This window comes from Diplodia corticola (genome assembly GCF_001883845.1).
Source record: "Diplodia corticola strain CBS 112549 chromosome Unknown scaffold39, whole genome shotgun sequence".
In the NCBI taxonomy this organism is placed as follows: domain Eukaryota; kingdom Fungi; phylum Ascomycota; class Dothideomycetes; order Botryosphaeriales; family Botryosphaeriaceae; genus Diplodia; species Diplodia corticola.
The window spans coordinates 312,220-335,317 of record NW_017971518.1 but is presented as its reverse complement, the minus strand read 5'-3'; the positions used below and the strand labels follow the sequence as shown (position 1 = coordinate 335,317).

Here is a 23,098-nt window from a genome sequence, read left to right as displayed (position 1 = left end):
ATAAGCGAAGACGTACTAGCGAGTTAGCTACTTCTAATTCCTCTTATCCTACGCCGGGCTCTTCTAAGTCGCTATATCTATTATTATTATTATTATTATTATTATCGTCTATATTAGGTCTACTTAAGCCGTTACGCTTATCGCCTACGCCGGGTTCCTTAAAACCTCTTCGTCGATTACCGAGATTAGATTCTTCTAAATAGCGATAAATATCTCTAACGTCTAACGATACGTCTAGCGTATCTAGCGTTTAGCGTAATTCTAATAAGACCTTTATAATAGTACTAATAAGTAACTAGGGTATACTAAGTAGTAGTAAGATATATTAGTTTATCGGCTCTAATATTAATCCGAAACTCTTTCGTTAGAATACTTCTTACTTCTCTAGAAATATAGATAGTCCTTCGGACTAATAAGGGTGCGAAATTCTCTTTATTTTCTTCTTTATTTTCGGGCGGGAAATAATTATCTTAGGGGTTAGCTATTTATAAAGTTATATCTACGATATTAACTACGGTTAATATCTACTACGCTATTAGACTTCTTTAAAAAGTAATATAATTTATATAACGGATTAAACGGATTAAAATTAAATAAAAGATATTAACTACGGTTAATATAACGCTACTAGAAAGTATAAAAAGTCTAGCGTCTATCTAATCTAATATAATTCTAAATTCGTTCGTTATCGTCTTCTAGCGGTCTATCGCCGCTTATAACTATTCTTTTTATCTACTTATAGGTGTGTATAACGTATTAGTTCTATCCTATATCTAAGTCGTCGGTATTATACTAAACTTCTAGTAGTATCGCCTAGGCTTCTATAAAGGCTATAAGTCGTTATTAATAGTTAAGTAGAATATTTCTTTATCGCTTTAAAGCCGCGTCTAGCACTAAATCGTAGTTATAGATAAGTAGGTACTTACCTCTATCTTTACTATCCGTAATAACTATAACTCTCTAGTAGTACTATATCTAGTTCTACTAGTTAGTAGCTACCGTACTTTCTACTATCGTCGTAAATAGTTCGAGCTATATTCGTTTACTATACTTCTTTTCTTTCTAGAACTCGATAAATATACTTATCTCGTTTACGTTAAGTAGGTAGGGGGTCTAGTTTACGCGGTCTATTTCGATATAAAATACGACTAGTCTTCTATAGACGAATAGACTATCTAGATAGCCTTCGAATTATTCTAGAAATACGTAGAATTTTAGGGTAGAGGCTTTCGAATTAGTAGGTTCTAAAATAAGATAGAGGGACGTATCTTCGTCGTAAGTCGTTTATAGGCTTTACGACCGGTCTTCTTATAGTAGAATACTATTTTTTAAGCCTTCGTATAGTATTTTAAAGAATAGAAAACTAATTAAAGTCCTAGAGTAACGAAGTAGGTAAAGATTAATATATTTTTTATACGGTTAGTAGTACGCCGCGTATTTACTTAAAAACCCCGCGTTACGCTTATTTTCGCGTAGGGGCTAGCGTTACGTTTTTCGCGTAAGGGCTAGTATTACGCTTTTCTAAGTAGGCTTTTAGTACGCCGCGTACTACGTAAAGAGCTAGCGTTACGCTTTTCGCGTAAGAGCTAGCGTTACGCTTTTCTAAATAGGCTTCTAATACGCCGCGTACTACGTAAGAACTAGCGTTACGCTTTTCTAGATAGGCTTTCGATACGCCGCGTACTACGTAAAGGGCTAGCGTTACGCTTTTTTAGATAGACTTCTAGTGCGCCGCGTACTACGTAAGGGCTAGCGTTACGCTTTTCTAGATAGGCTTTTAATACGCCGCGTACTACGTAAAGAACTAGCGTTACGCTTTTCTAAATAGGCTTCTAGTACGCCGCGTACTACGTAAAGGGCTAGCGTTACGCTTTTTTAGATAGGCTTTTAGTGCGCCGCGTACTACGTAAAGGGCTAGCGTTACGCTTTTCTAGATAGGCTTCTAGTACGCCGCGTACTACGTAAAGGGCTAGCGTTACGCTTTTCGCGTAAGGGCTAGCGTTACGCTTTTCTAGATAGGCTTTCGGTACGCCGCGTACTACGTAAAGAGCTAGCGTTACGCTTTTCTAAATAGGCTTCTAGTACGCCGCGTACTACGTAAGGGCTAGCGTTACGCTTTTCTAGATAGGCTTCTAGTGCGCCGCTTTTCGCGTAAGGGCTAGCGTTACGCTTTTTAAGATAGGCTTTCGGTACGCTACGTATTACGTAAAGGGCTAGCGTTACGCTTTTTAAAATAGGCTTTTAGTACGCTACGTATTACGTAAAGGGCGAGCGTTACGCTTTTCTAGATAGGCTTTTAATACGCCGCGTACTACGTAAAGGGCTAGCGTTACGCTTTACTAGATACGCTTTAGACTTTAGTACGCTACGTACTTACGCTTACTTCTACTAAGCTTTACGTAAGAGTTACGCTTAATATTAACTATAATTAATATTCTAGTAGAGTATTATAAAGAATCGATAAACGAAATATTCGAAAATTTTAGTATTCGAAAATTTTAGTATTCGAAAATTTTAGTATTCTAAAATTTTCGCTAAGTCCTACGGTTTCGGCCCCTACGCCCCTCTAAATCTAAACAACTTAGACTTATAATAAGTATAAATATATACTAGGCGAAAACCTATATAAAAAGCGAATAAGTCGAACCTCTAGCTCGTAACGATAGTAATAGGCGCGGGTAATACTATTTAAAAGTAAAAAAGAAGAAAGATTAGAAGAAGCGAGTTCTATTAATCGATAGATATTAGAGGGGGGGTAAGAGAATAGGTAGATTTAAGAGAGATAGTAAGAGAGAGAGCCGACGCGGCGAAAGAGTACTAGAATATAGATTTTATCGAAAAAGTAGAGAGAGGTAGTAGTATAAGAAGGTAGATTTTATTTATTAATAAGATAACGGCTTTAGGGAGCTTCTATTCTATTATCTTTCTAGTAATACGCCGGCGGCTAGTAGTAGAAAAGGCGCGGCTTAGCCTAGTAGTCGTATAATATAAGCGTAGTATAGTAAGATATAGATAATAATATACTAATAACTTTAGAGTCTATTCCTTAGGCGAATAGGGCGGGCTACGGTCGATCGAAGTAGAGTAGAATATAAGATTAATAGTTTTAAATAGTAATAGAAACCGACTAGATATAATACTATATTTAGATAATAGAAGAACTATTATTCCGATTATACGTAGATCGACGCCGGCCGGTCTAAATCGCCGACGTATTAATTAATAAAACTTATACCGGAAAGCTATATATATAATAGAATAGAGAAGAGAGTAGAGTAGTAATAGACGCGTCCTCTACGCTAGAGCTAGAGATAAGAAGAGTTCTCTTATATCTAGATTTTATCGTCTTCTAATAAAAGAATTTTTTAGTATCGTTCTTTTTAGATCTTATTATTTCTTTAGAAGGGCGGGCCGGGGCCGGCGGTAGAGCCGAGAGTAGAGATAGAATCTATTAATTAATAATATCTATACGTATTAACCCGTAATCTTAAGCCCGTTTCGGTAAGCGTATACGCGTCTACGGTAATATATAACTAAGAGAAATTTAGTGCGCCCTTAATAGTAAGTAGTATTTAGGAATAGAAAAAATATAGGTATCTAAAAAACGGTTGACCCGTACGGTCGACCCTAAGTTTGGCGGGGATTAGGGATCTAAATACCTATTCTATAGTGTTAGGAACTATTACTTACTTGCTTCTCAACTTAAGTGTAGTTATTAGCGCTGTTAGTAATAACGTAAAGCCACTTTAAGACGGTACGTATACGTGTGGACCCAGCCAAACTACGTTCTTAAAGCGCCAACATTTTGCAGACTTAACGCAGAAGCGGACAAAGGAGATCCTTGACTGGCTCAGCCAAGACCGTCATACGTCCATGCAGGCCGACCTGCTACAGAAGCGGTGCAAAGGAACGGGCGAATGGATACTATCCCATCCTACTTTCTGCTCCTGGATTGAAGGTGGTAGCTCAACAATCTTTTGCTCCGGTATTCCAGGTGGCGGTAAAACGATGACTGCGTCGATTGTAATCGACCACCTGATCTCACTATGTGCAAGCGACCATTCCTCGGTAGTGTACGTATATTGCAGATACGACATGAGAAAAGAGCAGACCGCCGATCGACTGCTTGCCGCACTGCTGAGGCAGCTTGCTGAAGGGAGAGATCATCTCCATGACGCCATCACAACTCTGGACGAGGAATGTAAAAGGCGGAAAAGGCCAAATACTGAACAACTAAGGAAGGCCCATTTCTCCTTGGTCAAGAGCCACGGCAATATTTTCATTGTTGTAGACGGTCTCGACGAGTGCTCAGACTGGGCCCACGACATACGTCCAAGGTTTCTTGGAACGCTGCGGGACCTTCAGAAAATTGCCACCGTAAAGCTTTTTACCACGTCAAGAGATATTCCAATCATCCAGGAGGACTTTGACAATCATGCAAGGCTCGAAATTTCCGCGCGAAAGGACGACGTCTTTAAATACCTGCAAGGTCGACAAGATCTCACCCGGGTAATGCTAATGAACGAGGCCCTGCAGCTTCAGATCTCTCAGGATATCTCCGAAGCAGCTGACGGAATGTGAGTTAGCCTTGGCCGTGGAAGTAGGCGTAACATCTGACTGGTGAGGTGATAGGTTTCTTCTTGCTCAACTCTACTTTGACGCGCTCAAGTCCAAGAAGACTGTGGCGGACGTCAAGAATGCCTTACGGGGGTTCATTCAGGGGCCCAGAGACCTCAGAGCACTTAATGCTGCATACCAGGCGGCCATCCAACGAATCGATAGCCAGGAAGAGGAGGACGACCGTGAATGGGCACATGAAGTCTTGCGTTGGGTGGCAAATGCGGGAAGAGCTCTGAGCCTGAACGAGCTCAACACAGCCCTCGCAATCAGACCCGGTGACTGTCGGCTCAACGAGGAGAACCTCACGCCAGATTGCTGCGCTGAGGTCATCTCACTTTGCGCTGGACTGGTCTCGATCAACAGCGGCAGCAACACCGTCCAGCTGGTTCATCTTACAGCAAAAGAATATCTCGACATCGACTCCCCGGGCTGGATGGCTTGCGCTCCAATGAAGATGTCCCTCGCTTGCCTGACCTATCTTACATTTGACGACTTCGCATGTGCAAGGCCAAATTCGGATCAAGCGTTCGAGGAACGGATAGACCACCATGAATTTCTCCAGTACGCTTCCAGTTATTGGGGACACCATGCACGGCACAGTCAGCCTGCACTGCTGCAAGATTGCAATGCAGCGCTTTGGAAGTTCCTACAAAGCCGATATTTCACGGCTACAGCCAGCCAAGCAGGGAATGCCGTGGGCTACTGGAATGGATACAGCCAGGAGCCCGCACATTGGCTCTGGTCTCACACGCTGGCATTCTTCGGACTGGGGGAAATTCTGAATTGCATTCTGACCACGCACATGGGGCCCCACTTCAGAGATGTTGACGTTGACTTTGAGGACGAAAGCTGCATCATGACCCCTCTCGCCTTGGCCTGTAGTCAGGGCCATGTTATCGTCGTCGATGCCCTTCTTGATCTTGGGCTTGAAAACGTACGTCTTGACTCTGGACTACCCTTCGGTTACCCGACACCTCTCGGACACGCGGTCAATAACGGACACAGAGCCGTGGTGGAGCGGTTCATTGCCCTTGGGCCTAGCGTGGTGGATTTCAACACCAGCACTCATTGCCGCCGGCGACCCCTACTCACCGTAGCCGCGAAGAATGGGTTTCATGACTTGGTAGACTCAATGGTTTGCCTGGGTCCAGGAGGGATCGACGTGGACACGACGAGAGATATCAACAGACGCTCACCTCTGTCATACGCTGCACAGAATGGGCACCTCAGGACTGCCGAATACTTGATCAACCTCGGTCCAAGCATGGTGAAACCCGATCGAAAGGACAAATTCGGGGACACACCACTCACATTGGCAGCAGCAGGTGGGCGCGCTGACGTAGTGAAATTGCTGATGAATCTGGGACCGGAACAAGTCAATTCCAACCGCACGAACCGCTCCGGCCGAACAGCGCTGCAAGAAGCCGTGATCAAAGACCGCTTAAGTGTAGTCACCACCCTTCTGGCATTCCCACAGGATAGAGTCGACGTCAACATCTCCACAGAGACATTCACCCAGACAGCTCTGGGATGCGCAGCAGAAAAAGGCTTCGAAGCCATCGTCGGAGCTTTTATAAGCCTTGGTGAGGGCAGAGTTGACTTCAATGCGAGGGGCTGGCGCGGCATGACGCCGCTCTTGTGGGCGGCAAGAGAAGGGCATGTAGGCATCGTCAAGCTGCTTACAGACCTGAAGCCGGAACTTGTAAATGCAAACTTGGTTGATGTTAATGGCTACACTGCCGCGATATGGGCCGTGGTAAACGAGCACTACCAGACGGCAAAATTACTAGTCGGGCTTGGCGAAGAGCGTGTGGATACTAGCATTTCTGATACCCGGGACTTTAAAGTGTCTGACTATGCATCCCGCCGGCGGAGAGAGTTTACGGATTTATTCTCGTAGGTCTTAACGAGGGACAAAGTCGGTGACCGCTTTACGGTTACTAGCTATAGTTATTATAAACCGTGGTCATCGTAAGCCATAGAGTCAGAAGCGGTATCTTTAGTATGGTTCACAGAAACCACCCATCCATAAGCCCCCCGCCGCTTCCCACAATACCGCCACTCCCATCCTGCTGCCCAACAACCGTAATCCCAGGAAAGAACGCTCCAAACAGCGCCTCCTCTACGGCCACAAAATCGTCGTCACGTAGCCCCGTCGCATCAAACCCGACCTCCCAGTCTCCCGCCCCAGCATCGCCATCATCGAGACCTCCCTGGTTTCCCCCCTGCCGCATCATTGGCTCCGACGCCTGCACCTCATCCCCACCACCCCCCCTCGACGCATCATACCCCTGGCCCTCCGTAACATCACGCGTGCCGCCGCCCTGCGGCGACGACGCTCGCCGCTCGCACCACAGTTTCCCCAGCACGCGACTATAGCCGCGAGCAATGTGTGCATCGATGCCTGCTGCCGCATGCTGCATGACGCTGACGAAGCGCGTGGCCAAATCGGCGACCTCGTCGCGCAGGGAGGCGTGCTGGAAGGCGCCCAAGCAGTGGGCTTTGTGGAGGATGACGGCGGCGTACACGCCGTACCTGGGCGAATGTATTGACGGGATGTCGTGACGTGTGTGTTGCTGCCAGGAGGGGAGGGGGACTTACAAGTAGTAGCGGGATGGCAGGAAGCGTATGATGGCGTGCGGGTCGAGGCCGGTAAACAGGCGCAGCAGGCCGATAGCGGAGCCGATGGCGTCGGAGATGTAGCGGCCGTCGGGCGACGCAGCGATGCCGCGGGAGAAGAGGGTTGCCAGCGGGCGGTGGTCGGGGTGCGGTGCGTCGCGGCGCGGAGCGGACGAGGAGCGCGTGAGCACAGCTTGGAAGGAGAAGGCGGTGATGTAGAGACGGATGTATTCGTACGTCAGGAGTATCGTGCTCTTGACCTTGTGGGATGCGTGCATGGTGGCCCATGTCGAGTGCCAGGTGTCGGTTGCGCGGAGGAGGTCGTCGAGGTAGCGCGCATAGTCGCCGTCGTGGATCATTGCGAGGGTGCGGCTTGGGGAGGAGTAGAGCGTGGCGTGGGCGTTGTGCAGGATCTGGGTCAGGTCGATGGTGGCGTGGAGGGCGGATGCGTAGTCTTCTTCGTCGTCCCTGCCGCTGCGGCCGCCGGGTCTGAGGCTGGGGAAGTCTTTGGCGGTGAACTGCGAGGATAGTGAAGGCCCGCGAGACCAGAATGATTGGCCCAAGCGGGCGGATATTTGCCGATCTGCAAGAAAGACGACTGCGTTGGGTATCGTCAGCTTTGTTCCGAGCTACTTTCGAAAACCTACATATCCAGATGAGCCGCTTCTGCTCCTCTTGCTCGTTGGATCCACCGTCACCAGAGCCTCGGAACGCCGCTCTGTCGAGGCGTAGGGAGTACCCTTGTCGCACGGCCAGGCCGATGAGAGACCAGGCGGTCATGTCCTCGCTGAAGAGATTCTTTGGTGCTTCTGAAGTCGTCTGTTTGATCTGGGTGTGAGGCAGCCATTCGGACAAGAGTAACAGGCCCTCAACGGTCCGTGGAGTCTGGGCCCAAGGATATGCGAGAAGTATTTCGAGTAAAAGGCGTTGAGTATGATCCCAGCAGTACCGGTGTGCAAGCGAGTGACTTGGAGAATCCCTCGATGCAATGGTGAGCATAACGGTAAGCAGAAAGTAATCGGATCTCTGTGTCATATGCATAGCCGACTCTCCGAGCAAGTAAGAAGGAACAATGGGACAGAAAGGGTGGTAGTCATGGGCATATCTACTTCACCGTTAGCAAAGGTTGCTTGCCCCTGCGCTTGCACAACTGACATGTGAAGGAGCTCAGGTAAAACGCTGGGGTGCAGAAGTCCTCTCTGAACCAATTCGTAATCGTCAAGAACCGTTGTCGATGAGTCTCGCTCATCCGGATGCTGCGTCCTGTTCGCAGGAGTCATGCTACCAACCGGAAGCGATGACGAAGTCTCGCCGGAGAGTGCCAGAATGTGAAGCGCATCAGATGGGTTTGTGAGCTTCATGTGTAGACTTTCGTCAATCATTTGCTCCCCGTGTTCGCCGTCGGCTCCCTCTGAGAGGTCTTCTGACGGAGCACCGTCGTCAATCCCTCTGGTTGATGACGTAGAAATCGCCCCAGGGGCTTCATTCGTAGGAGCTACTGCAGATGCTACCGTCTCTTTCCTTCGTCGATTTGACCGGAAGTTGCCCCCTCTTTTGGACTTGACGAGCACACATTCACTTCCAGCGACATTGCAAGACACACAGGGTGGCCTTTTGGGCTCACCAACACTATCCCTGCAAAGTTGTTGTTAGCCATACGATCCACTGTGTAGTATCCAAAGCGGGTAGGGTCCCTACAGATTGCATCTAGTTTTACGTCGTCGGCATCTCAAGCAAGCCCGAGAAGATCTCTTGCCGGTCCCGGTCGTCATTCTCAGTCATCGGTAAAAGGTTGGAGTGGAGAGAGCGAAGATAATCCTCACTTATCGGCTCGGCAATAGTCGGCAATAGCCGGCAATAGATATCCATAGCCGATCGAATACTACCGCAAAAAGTCACAACGCCAGCTACCCCGCATTTGAAAGAGATGCCAGCTGCTCTCAAAGGTGAAAGGAATTTCATTTGCTACACTTTTCTGTGAGTGCACTCGCTCAAGTCCTTCCGCAACAAGGTAATAAAGGGATCAAGATGCTCAAGGAAGGCCCTGGCGCACTTCCGTCTGCTCATTCAGCCCCCATGCTTGGCTGCTGTCATCGTGGACAGTAGCACGTCTCATATCCCTTCTGTACTTGTATGCGAAATCGCCCCCAACGGCCCTGTGCATCGTGCAAGTGTTGTCCCAGACAACAAGATCTCCAACATTGTGCCACTCGACCATGGCACGGTACTTTTCATTGGTGGCGTGGGTGATGAGACGATCAAAGAGAGCCCTTGATTGCTCGGGCTCCAGGCCTTCAATATGGTGGATGTGCATGGCAAGGTACAGGTTCATACGGCCGGACCTCTCATGCTTCTGCACTAGCTTGTGTCGGCCCATGGGGTAGTTCTCGGGCTCGATCTCGGCGAAGAAATCGGGCGCAGCCAACTTTCTGGAATGCAGCATGGAGTGGCAAGCGACGTAGTCCTTTTCAAGAATCTCCGTCTTGATCTGCTGATCAAGGTCGTCCCACGCGGCTCTGGTGTCGCAGAACTCGGTGCTGCCGCCGGTACCGGCGCGAGGCAGTTCATGAGCCAGGAGGAGAGAGTAGCCGGCCCGACGCGGATTGAAGCTGGAGTCGACGTGGAAGAGACTGTTGCCCTTGTTGGCTTGGGCTCGGGGGCTGTCGCGGTCGATGATAGTGCCGTCCGTGTCGATGTTGCTGACGTCGAACAGCTCATCATACTTGAGACGGTTCTTCCTGCCTGCCTTCTTGTAAGGCCTGACGTCATCCAGCTCTCCGAACTTGCGAGCCAGTTGGATGTGTGACTCGTCATTCAGGTTGGTCTTGCGGATGACGACAACACCGTACTACGGGAATATCGATCAGCGATTGAGGAAATTCCGCCGCAGAGGCGGTATATATGTACCTTCTTCACCAACTCCTGGATCAAGCAATACCCGTCTTCGGTAGCACCATCATCAAAGTTGAGACCATGGACCTCGGCACCAAAACCGGGAGTGAGTTCCCTGATTTTGGGGATTGTGTTTGCCAGAAAGATGGTTTCCGTGGTATCGACTGGCATTGTGAAGAGTGGTCAAACTGTGCAGCTGGAATGGAGTTTGAACTGCTCAAGTCAAATTAGGATGAAAAGAGAACAGATTGAATTGTAGCAGTCTTTGCTTTCCGGCACAGAGACAACCGAGACTCTTAAATAGCCGTGCGACTATTGCTGGTCCACGGCTATTGTCTGTGCTAATACCGATCATTGCTATAGCCGAAGGTTACGGCAATAGAGCGTTGCACGGGCGGACCGTGTCCAACCGGGAAATCATTCTCTCTTTTCTTTTCTTTTCTGGGTTATTTTCCACCTGAGGTGGCTTCCGGCTACTTGAACCCGTAACTTCATGTACTGGAATCTCGTGGGCTCAGGGCGAGCCAGGTTCTCAACGGCCGGGACCCTCACTCCAAATAAGTGCTCAGCGGCGTGATATACATCTTTGATAGCATCTTCATGCATAGAACCTCTTTCCATCTGCTTAAAGGCCTTTGGGTCCATTTTTGGTAGCGTAAGGAATTCATGTGTCTGCCCGCAAACACGTCTGTCTAGCTTCCCATTCTGCAGCTGGTCGTAGCAAGATCGCTCGAACTGTACATCGATACAGTCTTTGCAGGAGAGCAAATCCATGCTCTGCAAGTCGAGGCGACCGCACCCACCGTCACACCACAAGTGGCCTGTCGTGCCCGGGCTGGCTAGCTTCCATGCCGCAAGCGCGAACCCATCTTCGTCGATCGCTGCGGCTGCCTGTGTGAGAAAGACCAGACCTTCCCAGTCGTTATCGGTCGTTTCATCGGAGAGAAGTTCCAGTGCAGTCTTGACAAAGCCTTGCATGCATTCTTTTGCCAGTCTTCTTTTCCCGACCAGATGGTAGGCGCGAGCCAGCAACAGCACCACTGGATGATCACTGTCTCCGATGGGTCCAAGTTCTTGGGTGACCCAATGCCTGACTTTCTCGAGCCTTTCGGGTAGACCAACCGCTTGATCTTTGCCGGACTTTTCTTGCGCAATTTGCAAATACTCGGTCAGCAAGCCTTGAAGAGTCTGGACACGTGTATTGTAGATCTCGCCATTGCCGACTTGGTCGAGGGTTAACACAGAGCTGTCGAAAAGGCTCTTCTCCCAGATGATGCATGCTTCATCAGCACCATCCTGATATGCCAGGGCGACACCGTAATAGTGGCGCAGAAAAACTTGCAGGCGAGCGTCGGACCCGGCAGCGTGAATAGAGTCAAGGTAAGCTTTTACCAATAGCCCTTTTTCAAGCTTGAGGATCCTAGCAATGGTGTCATGGAACGCCTTCGACGAGGCGTAATGGTGAAATAGAGTTGTCAGAGGGCTTGGTCCACCCCCCACCGGTGTCCCAGAAATGTCGTGTAAGAAACCAGCGGCGTCTTCCGTCCGATCAGAGTGTATGAGGGCCCAGGCTTGGTCCATGAGCCAAGACTTGTCGGCGTTGCCTTCCAAAAGCCGATGACAAGCTCTCATTGCGTCTCGGGGGCGCCCCCAGCTATCGTTGTGTAGTTCCCAAAGCGCCTTGACCATGTTCTGCATCTCGGCTGGGTGGGTCTTCATGTACTTTTGGTTCTTGAGCCTCTCGAGAAGCTTCTCGAGGTTCTCGACGCCTTTAGCAATGTTGTTGGGGCTGGCTTGAACCAAGCACCAGTAAACTCTCCACTCGTCGTCCGGCTTGTTGGAAGTGTTGTCCAGGAGCTTGATGGCCTTATCACATGACTTCTCCGCGGCTGAAGAAAGACTATGTTCCTGGAGCGTCTCCCCAATCCGTAAATGCCATATGAAATCCTCACCATCGCTGCTTGAGACATGCAGCAAATTGCTGGCATGATGGGCCAAATCCATGATCCGGTACTCGACCGAGCTGGGTGTCTCGGCTGTCTGTTCGGGGTGCTCTTTCACAGCCTCAGCATCTACCTGAGCGGGAAGCTCCTCTTGGCTGTTGCTCGGGTTTTTCTCTTGCTCAGGCTTCACCGTGCTCTCTGCGGGAGCGGGCTCATCTGTGCCTTGGGTTATGGGTTCATGTGTCTGCGAAATCTAAAGGTATGTTAGTGAGAATTATGTAATCTCGGGACGTCGTTATGAGACTCGGCTACCTTTTCCACAAGATCTCTAAACCAAGTATGTGCAACCTTGGCGTTCCACGTATTCTTTTGCAGCCAATGTGATGCCAAAATCTTGCGAGGGACCGCCAGCAAGTCATGGGCGTCTATGCTGGCGCTGGTGTCCGATCCAGTACTACAACTGGCCCCGGCAGATACCTCCACATCTTCAAACCACCTGAGAACGTGATCGAAAGACTCGCACCATTCTTGAGAGTCGCTTGAAGGTGCCTTCTCCAACCAATTTTCCACTGCCGCCTCGTCGTGGAAAAACTGATGCAGGTTTCTCCCGATCTCTCGTCTCGTGTTGCCGTCAATCTGATCGATGTCTTGAACCATTTCAAGATGGAAGAAAAGGTACTTTGCCGTATATTCGTGAAGGGACTCGGCTTCATTTCGGTACTCTGGGTCTGAAACGGCTTTCAAGAGGCGGATGATAATCCGCACATGGCTTTCTGCAGCTTGGAAGCCAATCCTGGGACGGGGCTGAGGCAGGCGCAGCTGCTTGCGTCTAATGTGATTGAAATGTTCATCAAAACCGAACCTCTTGAATGCATCCACACCGTAGTTTGAGCGGACGAGGCCTTCCATGAGGTTGATTTCCGCCTCGCTGAGCTGATTGCTGGGTCCATCTTGCAATTTGTCGGGAACCATTGATACGCTGCGTGGGGCGTCTACGCCCTCGAATGGCTGTTCCTCATCGAACAGATAATACATCATCTCGTATGACACAATTATCTCGTCCTCTGGTATTTCGATTTCGAAGAGGCGGCTGTATGTTCCCTCGATTTGGGTCTGAAGAGGCATCTCGGGTGATTTGCCAGTGCGCAAGAGTATGAAGGTCCGCAACTGCTCGAGGCTTGGCCACACCTGCAGTGAGGCAATGCATGCCATGAAGTCGTTGAGATCTTCGATCTGCTCGTCCCCCATCTCCCCATTCAAAGCCTCTGTCTGCCACCGGATGATTGTTTTGCGGTCGTCCCAATCGCTTTCAAGAATCTCCTTGTAGTCTCTGTTCCTCTGCAGTCGAGACATCCTCTCCAAGACGGCCCTGACAATAGAGGGCTCGGCTGTATAGCTCTTGCAAAGTTTAATCTCCAGGTTGTGAAGCAGCTGCTGTCGCTCAGGGACCATGCCCCGGGTTTCAGAGAGCTCCTTGATCTTGGATTTGACCATCTCCTGCACGTCTTGTGCGTTTTCAAGACTCTTGAGCAAGAAAAACTGGACAGCGTCGCCTTTGTCGGTCTCTCTGAACCTTTTGAGACTTTTGCTGTTGCAGGTAAGGAAGAGCCTGACTTGTACTTGTTTATCCCGCAGTCCAGCTACCTTGTCCATGATAACCCTCAGCGTATCCTCTGCCTCATGCCTTGTTTTATCGCCAGACTGGTCGATCCCGTCGATAACGATGAAGAACACCTTGCGAGTTTTGGATGCCTTTGGCTCGGCATAACTCGTAACCAGGCTGTCCCATCTCTCCGAAGCGGTGGAAAATGCCGGGCTGGTGTCACATTGACCGTGTACAAAGCTTTGGTATGATGTGTCGCTTTCGGCAAGCTGCCAAAGGATTGCGTTCAGGGCATCGTCCATTGTCGGCTCCTTCTTCCTGGTCCTGTCCTTCTCTTCGGCTTTGGGTGCTCTCGTGGCGTCTGCCTTGCCAAAATAGAAGTAAGCAATTGATGCTCGGGGCATCGAATTGATGCGCTCTTGCTTCTTTTTGAAGTTTTGGTGCAGGTACTGGATGACTTCTGAGCAAAGGAGACTCTTTCCACTGCCGCTGCGGCCGTGCAACACAAAGACGGGTTTGAACGAGTTGCTGCCCATTCCAACGTCAATCCAAGCGCGGAAAGCATCGTCTTTGAAGAACCAGGCGCCATGTCCATGCAGAAACCCCTTTCGAAGCTTCTCGTGAGCGGTACACCAGGAGTTCCAGGCTGGGCTCTCTTCGTTAAAGGGTAGCTTCCCTTTGATCACACTGCGGTGTCTTGCTTGGATCTTGTCGTTCCGATCTGCCTGCAGAAAGTTGCCGGTGATGGTTGTAACGGTCCGTGTTTGGACTGAATTGTTCTGCCACTCCTCGGCTTCCAGCTTCTTGATCTCGTCGAACTCTTTTGTGATGCCCCCATCGTAATGCACCGCTGCTTTCAAGTAGTGGACGACTCTCCCCCCTATTGTCTCATGCTCTTTTTTGACCTTGGCGTAGATGGCACAGATGGTGACAAAGTGTGATAACAGCTGAACGATGGTGTTTTCGAGGGCATTGTCAATCTGTGCGCCGCGACGAGCGCCGTCGAGGTAAACCGTGACTCTCTTGAGGATTGCAGCGAGGCTGTTCAACGTTTCGAAAAGGACTTCTGTCCGGTAGTACTTTCGATACGTCTCGGCTGTGTCGATAATCGGGCGCAGCACTTGGTAACACAGCGTTGCCGACGGGAACACCTGATGCGAGGCTCAGTGACCTGATGCTCATATGAACACGAATGCAAGAACGACTTACCATGGATGCCGCCTCGGCTGCTACAGATCCTAGGCTCACCAGCGTCTCCATCGTGTTTTTGAAGATCTCGGTCCTCTGCCCTTCCAGCCGACCCGAGTCGATTTTCTTCATGTCGGCCGTCATTTCCGCCACAGTCATCTTGTTGTCCAGCTTAATATCTTCTCCTGTCACTTTGTTGTACTTCTCGATCGCGATTCCCAGAGCGCGCTTGACGTTAGCAGCTCCTGCATCTTCGTCCATGGCTGCAACTCCTCATGCAATGCTTTATCTGAGCGTGGTAGCAGAAGGAAACCTCTTGGTGCGGTAGGATATGCCGCCATGTAACGCGATATATATATATGAAGTCTTGTTTTCCTTTTTTTCAGCCGCGTAGCTGACTCGTTCAAAAGGGGTCGGCGTTGCGTGTGGCTTTTTGAGCCTCAGCATTGGGGGCCAGAGAGAGCACTCAATTATCCGAGCGAAGATCCATGCCTCTCAACTACACCTTTCAGCTAGCGCTAATGTGCTTTTTTTCTATTGATCGCCACCACTTTGCCTATTAAGTGAAGCCCAATTCCCCGCTCACTCACAGGTGGCGGGAAAAACACCAGCTCAGCTTCAGGCAGCGATACATAGTTTGTTCGCTTAGAAGCAATTAGCCTTTGAAAATATAAAGCATAATATCTCGCCGTATAGCCGATCTATCAAAGGCTGGCTACACGCCATAGTATTCTTCTAAAAATAACTAGACAGCCTATTATTCCGACACTAATCTATACAGTTAGTAGTGACCAGGAACATGTAAATAGCCCGAATGCCTTACCTACATGCTGCTATCTATCCAAAAGGCTACTGTAGCATTTTGGACGTGGTGTAATTTGTCTGAACCCTGGCAGCGATGCCGTGTTTGGTCGGACGTGCGGCTGAGCTCTTGGCCTCCGCTTCAGCCCCACAGGCAGCAACGCCAACGCATCAAACAACCAAATCAAATCGGAACGCATAAACGAGGCTGGCTCCCAGCTAGGCTCGGCATCTAATGCACCGAATATGGCGGCGTCAATGGACGCGCATGTGGCCGACCCTGCTTTCCAGCTCGAAGCGTCCTATAACTATTGTGGATAGTACCGTTTGATGGTGGCTGGTCAATGTGTACGGGAAGATATTTTGCGAAGTTTCAGATGCCGGTTATGCTTGCACTGCTCATTCGACGCTTTGACGTGGAGATCTTGGCGGGAAAGGTGGCGCTGAGGAATGATAAGCGCAAGCATGGGGTTAGGTTGCAGAGGCCCATCGGAAAGGTACCGTGTCAGGTTTGGAGGCGCGCCGGGCATCAGGGGGAGACTAAGGCAGGCTACGAAGTGATCGCAATTAAAATTCATCGCCGCCTTGGAAATTAGAGCTGCAGGTAGCCCTGTACAGCCGTTAGGGATGTGAGCACTTCAGCTTGTAGTGGAGGTCAATCGACCAGTGGCTTTCACAACGCGGCGGGAAGATTGCGGTAACTCGACTGCTTCCCACGGGCATGGTACTTGGGCTCGTATGCGAGGTCGCAGCCGATAACAGCACGAATTCGACCACGTATTCCTTAGCGAGGCGCCACAAATCTTTGCCCTTTTACGAGTAGGATACTTCGAGGAAGATGGTAGCAAATGGTGAAGCACGACCAGGGTGTTTGTAGAACCAGTGCTCGTCCGGGGAGTGATGACTGGAAGCGACGCCAGTATTGTGTCCGGCGAGAGTGCGGTGGGGACGACTGCGACATGCCGACCACGGTCGGCGTTGTGGAAGGAAGAAGGACAGTCTAGGCGGAGGTACGGCAGTAGATGCGGAGGTGTTGCGGTGGTTGAAGAGTGACGGTGATCTTGCTGAACCAAGCGTTGAATCTCCGCCCCCACGGTAGTGCCTCAGAAGCTCATGCGTATCTGGAATACTACGGGCCCCATCCTGTTAACCGAGGGGCTGTGCTGTCTCTTGGCGGACATCATTTAGCGAAGGACTTAGCAATCTGAGAATACTACGATCCGTTTTCTTGCTCTACAACAGATATCACGCCCCAAGCCTTTCACCGTCTCACCGACAAAACCCCTTAACACCTTTCTGAACACCTTTACCACCTCACCGCACGCCGCTGTCACACACCGGTACGTATGCAGACTCGATCGCGCTACTCCACCACACGAGAGCCAAGCTGATCTTACGCGCGTGTGCAATAGGCGGACAGCACTGCCAGCCAGGCCCGTCTGGGCAGCCAACCCTCACCCGCACCACATTGATATCTCGAGGTTTCGAAGGGCTACTACACGGAGTAGACAGGACCTCGGAAGGCCTGCACGCGCATGGTGCAGTGGGTAAGGGTTCCAACTTTTACAACCTTCAAGGAGCTCATGGACGCCGTCTGGCACAACTCGGCACTGCGCCCTTGCGTGGCGGTGGGAGACGACGACTGACGGTCACTGCCTCTACGACTACGAAATTTACATAAACAAGCAGCCCCCCGAGCACAGGCATGTTTCCATCGAGTGGATCAAGGGAATCATCGAATTTCATATGAAAAAAAGGCTCTAATAGTACTAGCACTAGCCTTACTTAGTAGGCGGGCTCGGAGCCACCAATGTCTGTGAAGTGATCTAACAGCTACAGCCACACTTGTCGCAACCCTTGCCGCAAGCCCAAGACTTCTTGCAGTCACGGTAGCTGGCACACGTATGCCACGGGCCGGTGCCACCGTTACTAGCAGTCCAGCACCATTTGCCACCAGCTCCGCAGGTCTTCCAGCAATATCCGTTCGTGCAGCCATATTCGGAGCCAAACCAGCAATCCCTTGCTAGGAGGCTGGGAGCATCGACCAAAGTGTCGTTCGAGCCATCCATAGGTGCCAAAGATGACCCCTCCATAGGGCGGTTGTGGCCGAGAGGATGATTGGCACACTTGCGAATGTCGGCGACATCAACGCCCTCGGAAATGTTGTCAAGCGACATGACGCCAAGTGTGCCACATTCAGCCGCGGCGTCCGGGACGGCAGCAGAGAAGACCCGGGTGAAGACAGCCGCGGCAAAGATGATGCTGACGTGGAGATTCATACTTATAGTCGTAATAGAATTAGTCCCACGTACGATGCTAAAAGAAGGGGCTTTTGGCCTACATTGGGTGATGGACAGAATGGTCGACGTAGCGGTAGTAGATTCCTACCAGTAATGTTATTTCAAGAGGTGCTCTGGGTAGGGATTAGAGAACAAGAAGAGTCTACGGGAGGTCAGCTTTTATACTCTTCAAACGTACTATTAGCGGTTTTAGTCAATGACGGCTCGGATATCAGTTACTACTTACTTTTTACGCCATGAGTTCCTACGCCAATAACCTTACCATTTATTATTCCTAGTATAGGTAAACACTAACTTAAAGTAGATAGTGCCGCCCTAAACGTTGCATTACTATATTACTTATAAATAAGGCAAGAATCAACGTACAACCCAACGTTACCGCGAGCACTTTACCGTATATAGCTATAAGAAATCCTACATATTTTACGCGCAGTGCAATAACATTTACAGCTATAACGCCTATGTCTTAAGCGGTAGTATATCGGGCGTTTATTATAGCGACCACGTATAGCACCCCGCAAGTTTTAGCAAGACATAATCAGGCATCCCCGCCGAAGGTTTCAGCAGTTGTTCCTAGGCATGAAAGCAGTGTAAGTGAACGTGCAGCCAAGAGGATCTAGTCTTAGCCACAGCTTCAAATCCTAACAGCTAGTCCGATATTATTGTTAGTTCGGCATTGGCCCGACGAAAAATTGACGCGTCTGACCTCTGTCTCGTAGGATCATGGCACTAAAAACAGGGTTTCTGCATGGAATATCTCAGCCTCGTCCCTACCCTAATCGGTTCCGCGCGACCACCGCATCCGAACTGTCTCCCCATTCGATCCTGGACGACGTGACCGGCTTACTCAACGTCATGCTTGCGCAGGATGACCGGCTCACCGAGTGGAACGAAGAGCTTGGAGGGGACATCAAGCGCCTGCGTGGCGCGCTTGAGATACCCGAGGAGACGCAGGCCAAGATGGAGGAACGTATGAGGGAGATGAATGAAGGCATGAGGAAGATGGAAAAGCAGCTGGTGGCGCTAGTGGAGACGACGCGCAGGAATCTGAGCTTACAGTCCCAGACCAACGCCAAATATGCGAACGTGCTCCGGGGGGTCCCGCCAATACCCGCGAGTAGCAGCCCGGCATCCAGCGTCGCCGTACCGGTGCGCGCGAACTACACGGCCGTCTCTACGACTCTAATAATGCTCTCCGCGATTGAACTCGACCTCAAAGATATCAGCATCGGAATGGTAAGCTGGTGATCTTTTGATGATCGAATGAGTGTTGATTGTTGGCATGAGGGCCAGGAGGGCCTGCCCCACGGGGGTCCCTTATATACCCCGAAAGGTGATCAATCTGCTTGCACTACATATATGATAGCACGTGATCTAACCTTTTCCAACTGACCGAACAATTCGGCAGCCTCGCCAGCTTTCTTGCGCTCTCATCAGCGCTGCCGGCGCCTGATCCAACGGCCGACCGCCGAAGCCTCCGCAGCTGCCCTTGACACTCGGCAACTCGAAGGCACAGGCGTAGTCGTCTACCACGACGGGCGGGGCTGCATGCGGGCCTACGGCCTGCTCCGGCTGACGGTCCAGATGTTTGACGTCTTCAGGAACTACGGCGACGGACTATCGGTGCTATCCATGAACACGTACACGCACTGCCGGCGGTACATGTTGAACCAGATCGGAAATGCAGGCTTTGTCGCCGACATGGCCACCTGGGATGGACTGGTCCGGGAGAATAGCACGCCGGGGAAATCGACCGTCGGGATCCAGGTCGACTTCTCGGCCTTTGTGGGGGATGATGGTATGGCAGGGGAATGGGATGAGTTTGTGACAGCCGTTCTGGACTATTTCAGGGCCGGGGGAGGTACTTCGGTGCGCGATGTCCTGGTTGATGACGCTTTCGCTGTTGGCCGAAAGGTCAGGAGACAGGAGACGGGGCTCAAGCCAAGGCAAGACAATCAGGTGTGCGCTACACCATTGGATATTCGTGGATACTTTGTCGAGGAGCAGCCTGAGGTTCCGGATACTGAGGTCCGGTGCTAAAGGTTAGGCGTCCTAGGATACACACTCCAATCCGCCCTACGTTCTGGACCCAGTCTACATAGCTCCTTTCACACACCCAGACAAGACTGTCCGTGCCTTACCGCCTTCTCGTCTAGCTGCATTCTGCCGCGCATCTTCTCGTTCTTACAGTGCACCAACTACTGGTCAGTGAGGGTGGAACCCGTGGTGACTCTTGACACGCGAATGCCACAAATATGCGTTTATATGCCTAGTAGACTTGCCGTGCCACCGAGAGCCTAGAGGTCAGCCGATAGTTAAGAATGGTAATATCACCACCGTCGTCCATTTGAACAAATTGCACAAGTGCCACGTCGAGCAGAAGCGTTGGGAGAGGCGGTACCGGAGGCAGCAGTGCCAGCAAGACAGTTGCGGCGCTCGCCCTTCGTCTGGGCCCGTCCGGCGTCCAGCACTGGCAGCCAGGGATTTTTTTTCAAGGCGGCGGCAATACAGTTTTTCCGGCAAAATGCTGCCATGGAGTGCTGCAGCGATGGCATGATGTTGGCAGGGTTGGAAGGAATTTTAGGCAACGTGTGGCAATAATACGAGGGCAATTGGCCAATGACATGCGTCGTCCATCCACAAAGGATCAGGCACGGATCACCATACCTATTTTCGCACTATCCTCCTTCCTAAAGCGGCCCCGGTCCAAAAACCTCACTCCATATTGCCAATATTGCTACGGTATCGTGGTGACTTGGCACAACAGTCCAGCCGTGGCCAGAGGAGCAGTCCAGCTATTTAAGAGTGCGGGCCATCTTCCGTATCTGCTCGTCAACGATCGATTCACGCAGCCAATCCAGTGAAATCTTAAAAATCTTTTAGAAATGATGTTGGATCTTAATTCCAAGATAACGGCCTTTCTGACCTTCTCTGGGCTCGTACGAGCGAGCTGTTACCCGCCGCTATACAACTACGAGGCCGGACACATCCCTCAGCCGGACAACGCTTTGAAAAAGTGCGATGTTCTCTCCTACTACAGTCCGCAACTCTCGTGTTGCCCGCAGGATTCCACCTGTTTGGATAACGGCTTGTGCTTTACGCCCTCGAACAACTCATTGGAACTCCTGCAGTATGCTGGATGCACATACCTTTCGGGAATGGGAGAGGCCTGTCCCGGTGCTCAATACTGCACGCACAAGAGTATACAAACCGTCGACCTTCTGCGTGTCCAATGTCTGATGTGCTCTGCAGGTGTGCCGGACGAACCGTATCAAAGCGGCAGTTGGAACATCATTCCCTGCCCGTCCGGCAAATACTGCTGTTCTTTCCGTGAGGCTTCCAACGAATGTTGCGCAGACGAGGAGGAAACTTTTGAGGTCGCGTGGGGCCCCGTTCCGGATCACACGACCTCTATCTACTCGACCAGGACGTATACGAAGACTGCGACAACCACCGAAACGAAGTGCCCTGCTTCCACGACGGCGCTTGCGTACACGACGCCGGCCAGTCCTGCCACCAGTCCTACGTTGACGGCTCGTTTCTTTGCGTAAGGCTAGAATGATGGGTGAGGGGGACGATGACGATTCGGAGCAGCAAATTCAAGAGAAGGTGGGTCACGGCTATGCATTAGGGATTATTTTTTTTTTCAAGGCACTCGACGGTGTAGCGGAGAATAATTGCTTGGATAATTGCTTGCTTGGTAATATAAGCCTCTGAATTGGTGCGAAAAAGCGTGATACCAATTGTCCTACAAATTAATGGGTTTACACTGCAACCTCGTTTGCTCCTGTGCAAGGTACGAAGCATTTAGAGCCCATCGTCGGGTGAGAAATGTTCCATCCACCTCTGTTGCACCTCGAGTCAGGAACCAAGTCAAAGCTCGTCATACGTGGCTACTCACCTTGTCATGGGGCCGGGCAGAGTTTACGAATCGAAGGTCTGTTGCAAGGCGAATCCGATTCAGCGGATCCTCATTGACGGTTGAAGCGTGGATCTGTTCGCACATCAGCGAAGAGAAATATGACGCCCAGGACGCATACGAACCATATGGGGTTTGTGCAGCGTAACATCTCCAGCCTCATATGCGGATACAAACCAGCGTTTCTTGACTTCACGTCCGAACCCGAGAGGGCCGTCTGCGAGAAAACCGGACGTCATCATGTTTCGGTTGAAGGCGTCCTTTGCCTCCTCTTCTGTCAGCCCGGCCTGCTTTGCCCTCTTGGAGAACTCGTTTTCGACGTCTTCACCGACACTGTCTCCTACTCAAAGTCAGCCTTCGCCGCTAACAGCTTCAGTGTTGATCAGTGATTTACCATCTTCCAAGTAGATCAGCCCTCCGCCCTCGAGACTGATGTCGCCGATGGGAACCCAAACAGTGATGGCGGTCGGCTCTCCATGGCGCAGGAAGATCTGATCGTAGTGCACACCGATCGCCTTGTTGCCAGGAGTATTGTTCCGCAAAAGAGTCCTCCGAAGCGCAAGGGTATCGTCACCCCACCCGCTGAACTTCTTGATGAATTCCATCAAGACAGCATGGTTGCAGAGGCCTTCAGTGTACCACGGCTCCGTGTGCGCCTTGATGGCCAGGTCGGTGAAAGTTTCAGCAGTGTTGTCCGCCGGCTTACGGGGAACGGCCGCTGTGCCGATACCAAAATACATGTTCTTGTCTTTGGAGGGGTCGAAGATGCCATCGACAGGAGCGGTGCCCGGCTTGAGAACGCCGGTCGGCGACAGCAGTTTGAAGTATTCCTCGCGGCACCGGAGTACGTCATCGCGTGGGAGCAGGTTCTTCAAGAGGAGGTAGCCGTCCTTGTTATAACGTTCCCGGAGAACGTCCAAGGGTTCGTTGGGAAAGGAAGGTCGAAGAGGAAGGACCTCCGAGGGCTGGAGGGGGCCGTCGTTGACTCTAAGCCCAACGCTTGGCCAATCGACAGCTGGAGTGTGAAGCGTCGTCTGGGTGGTAGACATGCTTTGCAAGGTCTGTTCCCAAATCAGTTTTCTCTGCAGGAATACCAACGCGAGAATGCTTGCACTGATCAAAAAGGCGCTTGCGAGATTGCTCTTTGCTGAGCGATGCCTCGTGTACTTATATGCACTTTCTGACATGAGATGACGGGCACACTTGCCTCTTT

General features: G+C 50.7%; 5 protein-coding genes across 5 annotated transcripts; 2 read left to right on the top strand and 3 right to left on the bottom strand.

Annotated features, from left to right (window-relative positions):
• Positions 1-4,095: 4,095 nt before the first annotated feature.
• On the top strand, positions 4,096-6,520 carry BKCO1_3900097 (ankyrin repeat domain-containing protein 50; the record flags this gene model as incomplete). Its single annotated transcript, XM_020275411.1, has 2 exons — positions 4,096-4,577; positions 4,633-6,520. The coding sequence occupies 2 exons, from the start codon at positions 4,096-4,098 to the stop codon at positions 6,518-6,520; spliced, it is 2,370 nt and encodes a 789-aa protein (XP_020128584.1).
• Positions 6,521-6,629: 109 nt separating this feature from the next.
• On the bottom strand, positions 6,630-10,302 carry BKCO1_3900096 (alpha-ketoglutarate-dependent-dichlorophenoxyacetate dioxygenase; the record flags this gene model as incomplete). The annotated part of the gene is made up of 6 exons (XM_020275410.1): positions 6,630-7,155; positions 7,222-7,837; positions 7,887-8,344; positions 8,395-8,874; positions 9,369-10,087; positions 10,147-10,302. 6 exons carry the CDS (start codon positions 10,300-10,302, stop codon positions 6,630-6,632), a joined length of 2,955 nt encoding a protein of 984 aa, XP_020128583.1.
• A 246-nt stretch (positions 10,303-10,548) lies between these two features.
• On the bottom strand, positions 10,549-15,126 carry BKCO1_3900095 (neutral amino acid permease protein; the record flags this gene model as incomplete). Its single annotated transcript, XM_020275409.1, has 3 exons — positions 10,549-12,327; positions 12,387-14,828; positions 14,887-15,126. The coding sequence occupies 3 exons, from the start codon at positions 15,124-15,126 to the stop codon at positions 10,549-10,551; spliced, it is 4,461 nt and encodes a 1,486-aa protein (XP_020128582.1).
• A 3,563-nt stretch (positions 15,127-18,689) lies between these two features.
• On the top strand, positions 18,690-20,006 carry BKCO1_3900094 (zinc finger cchc-type protein; the record flags this gene model as incomplete). Its single annotated transcript, XM_020275408.1, has 2 exons — positions 18,690-19,202; positions 19,404-20,006. 2 exons carry the CDS (start codon positions 18,690-18,692, stop codon positions 20,004-20,006), a joined length of 1,116 nt encoding a protein of 371 aa, XP_020128581.1.
• Positions 20,007-21,773: 1,767 nt separating this feature from the next.
• BKCO1_3900093 (phytanoyl-hydroxylase) lies at positions 21,774-22,934 on the bottom strand (the record flags this gene model as incomplete). Its single annotated transcript, XM_020275407.1, has 4 exons — positions 21,774-21,812; positions 21,868-21,960; positions 22,011-22,225; positions 22,280-22,934. The coding sequence occupies 4 exons, from the start codon at positions 22,932-22,934 to the stop codon at positions 21,774-21,776; spliced, it is 1,002 nt and encodes a 333-aa protein (XP_020128588.1).
• Between the last annotated feature and the right edge of the window lie 164 nt (positions 22,935-23,098).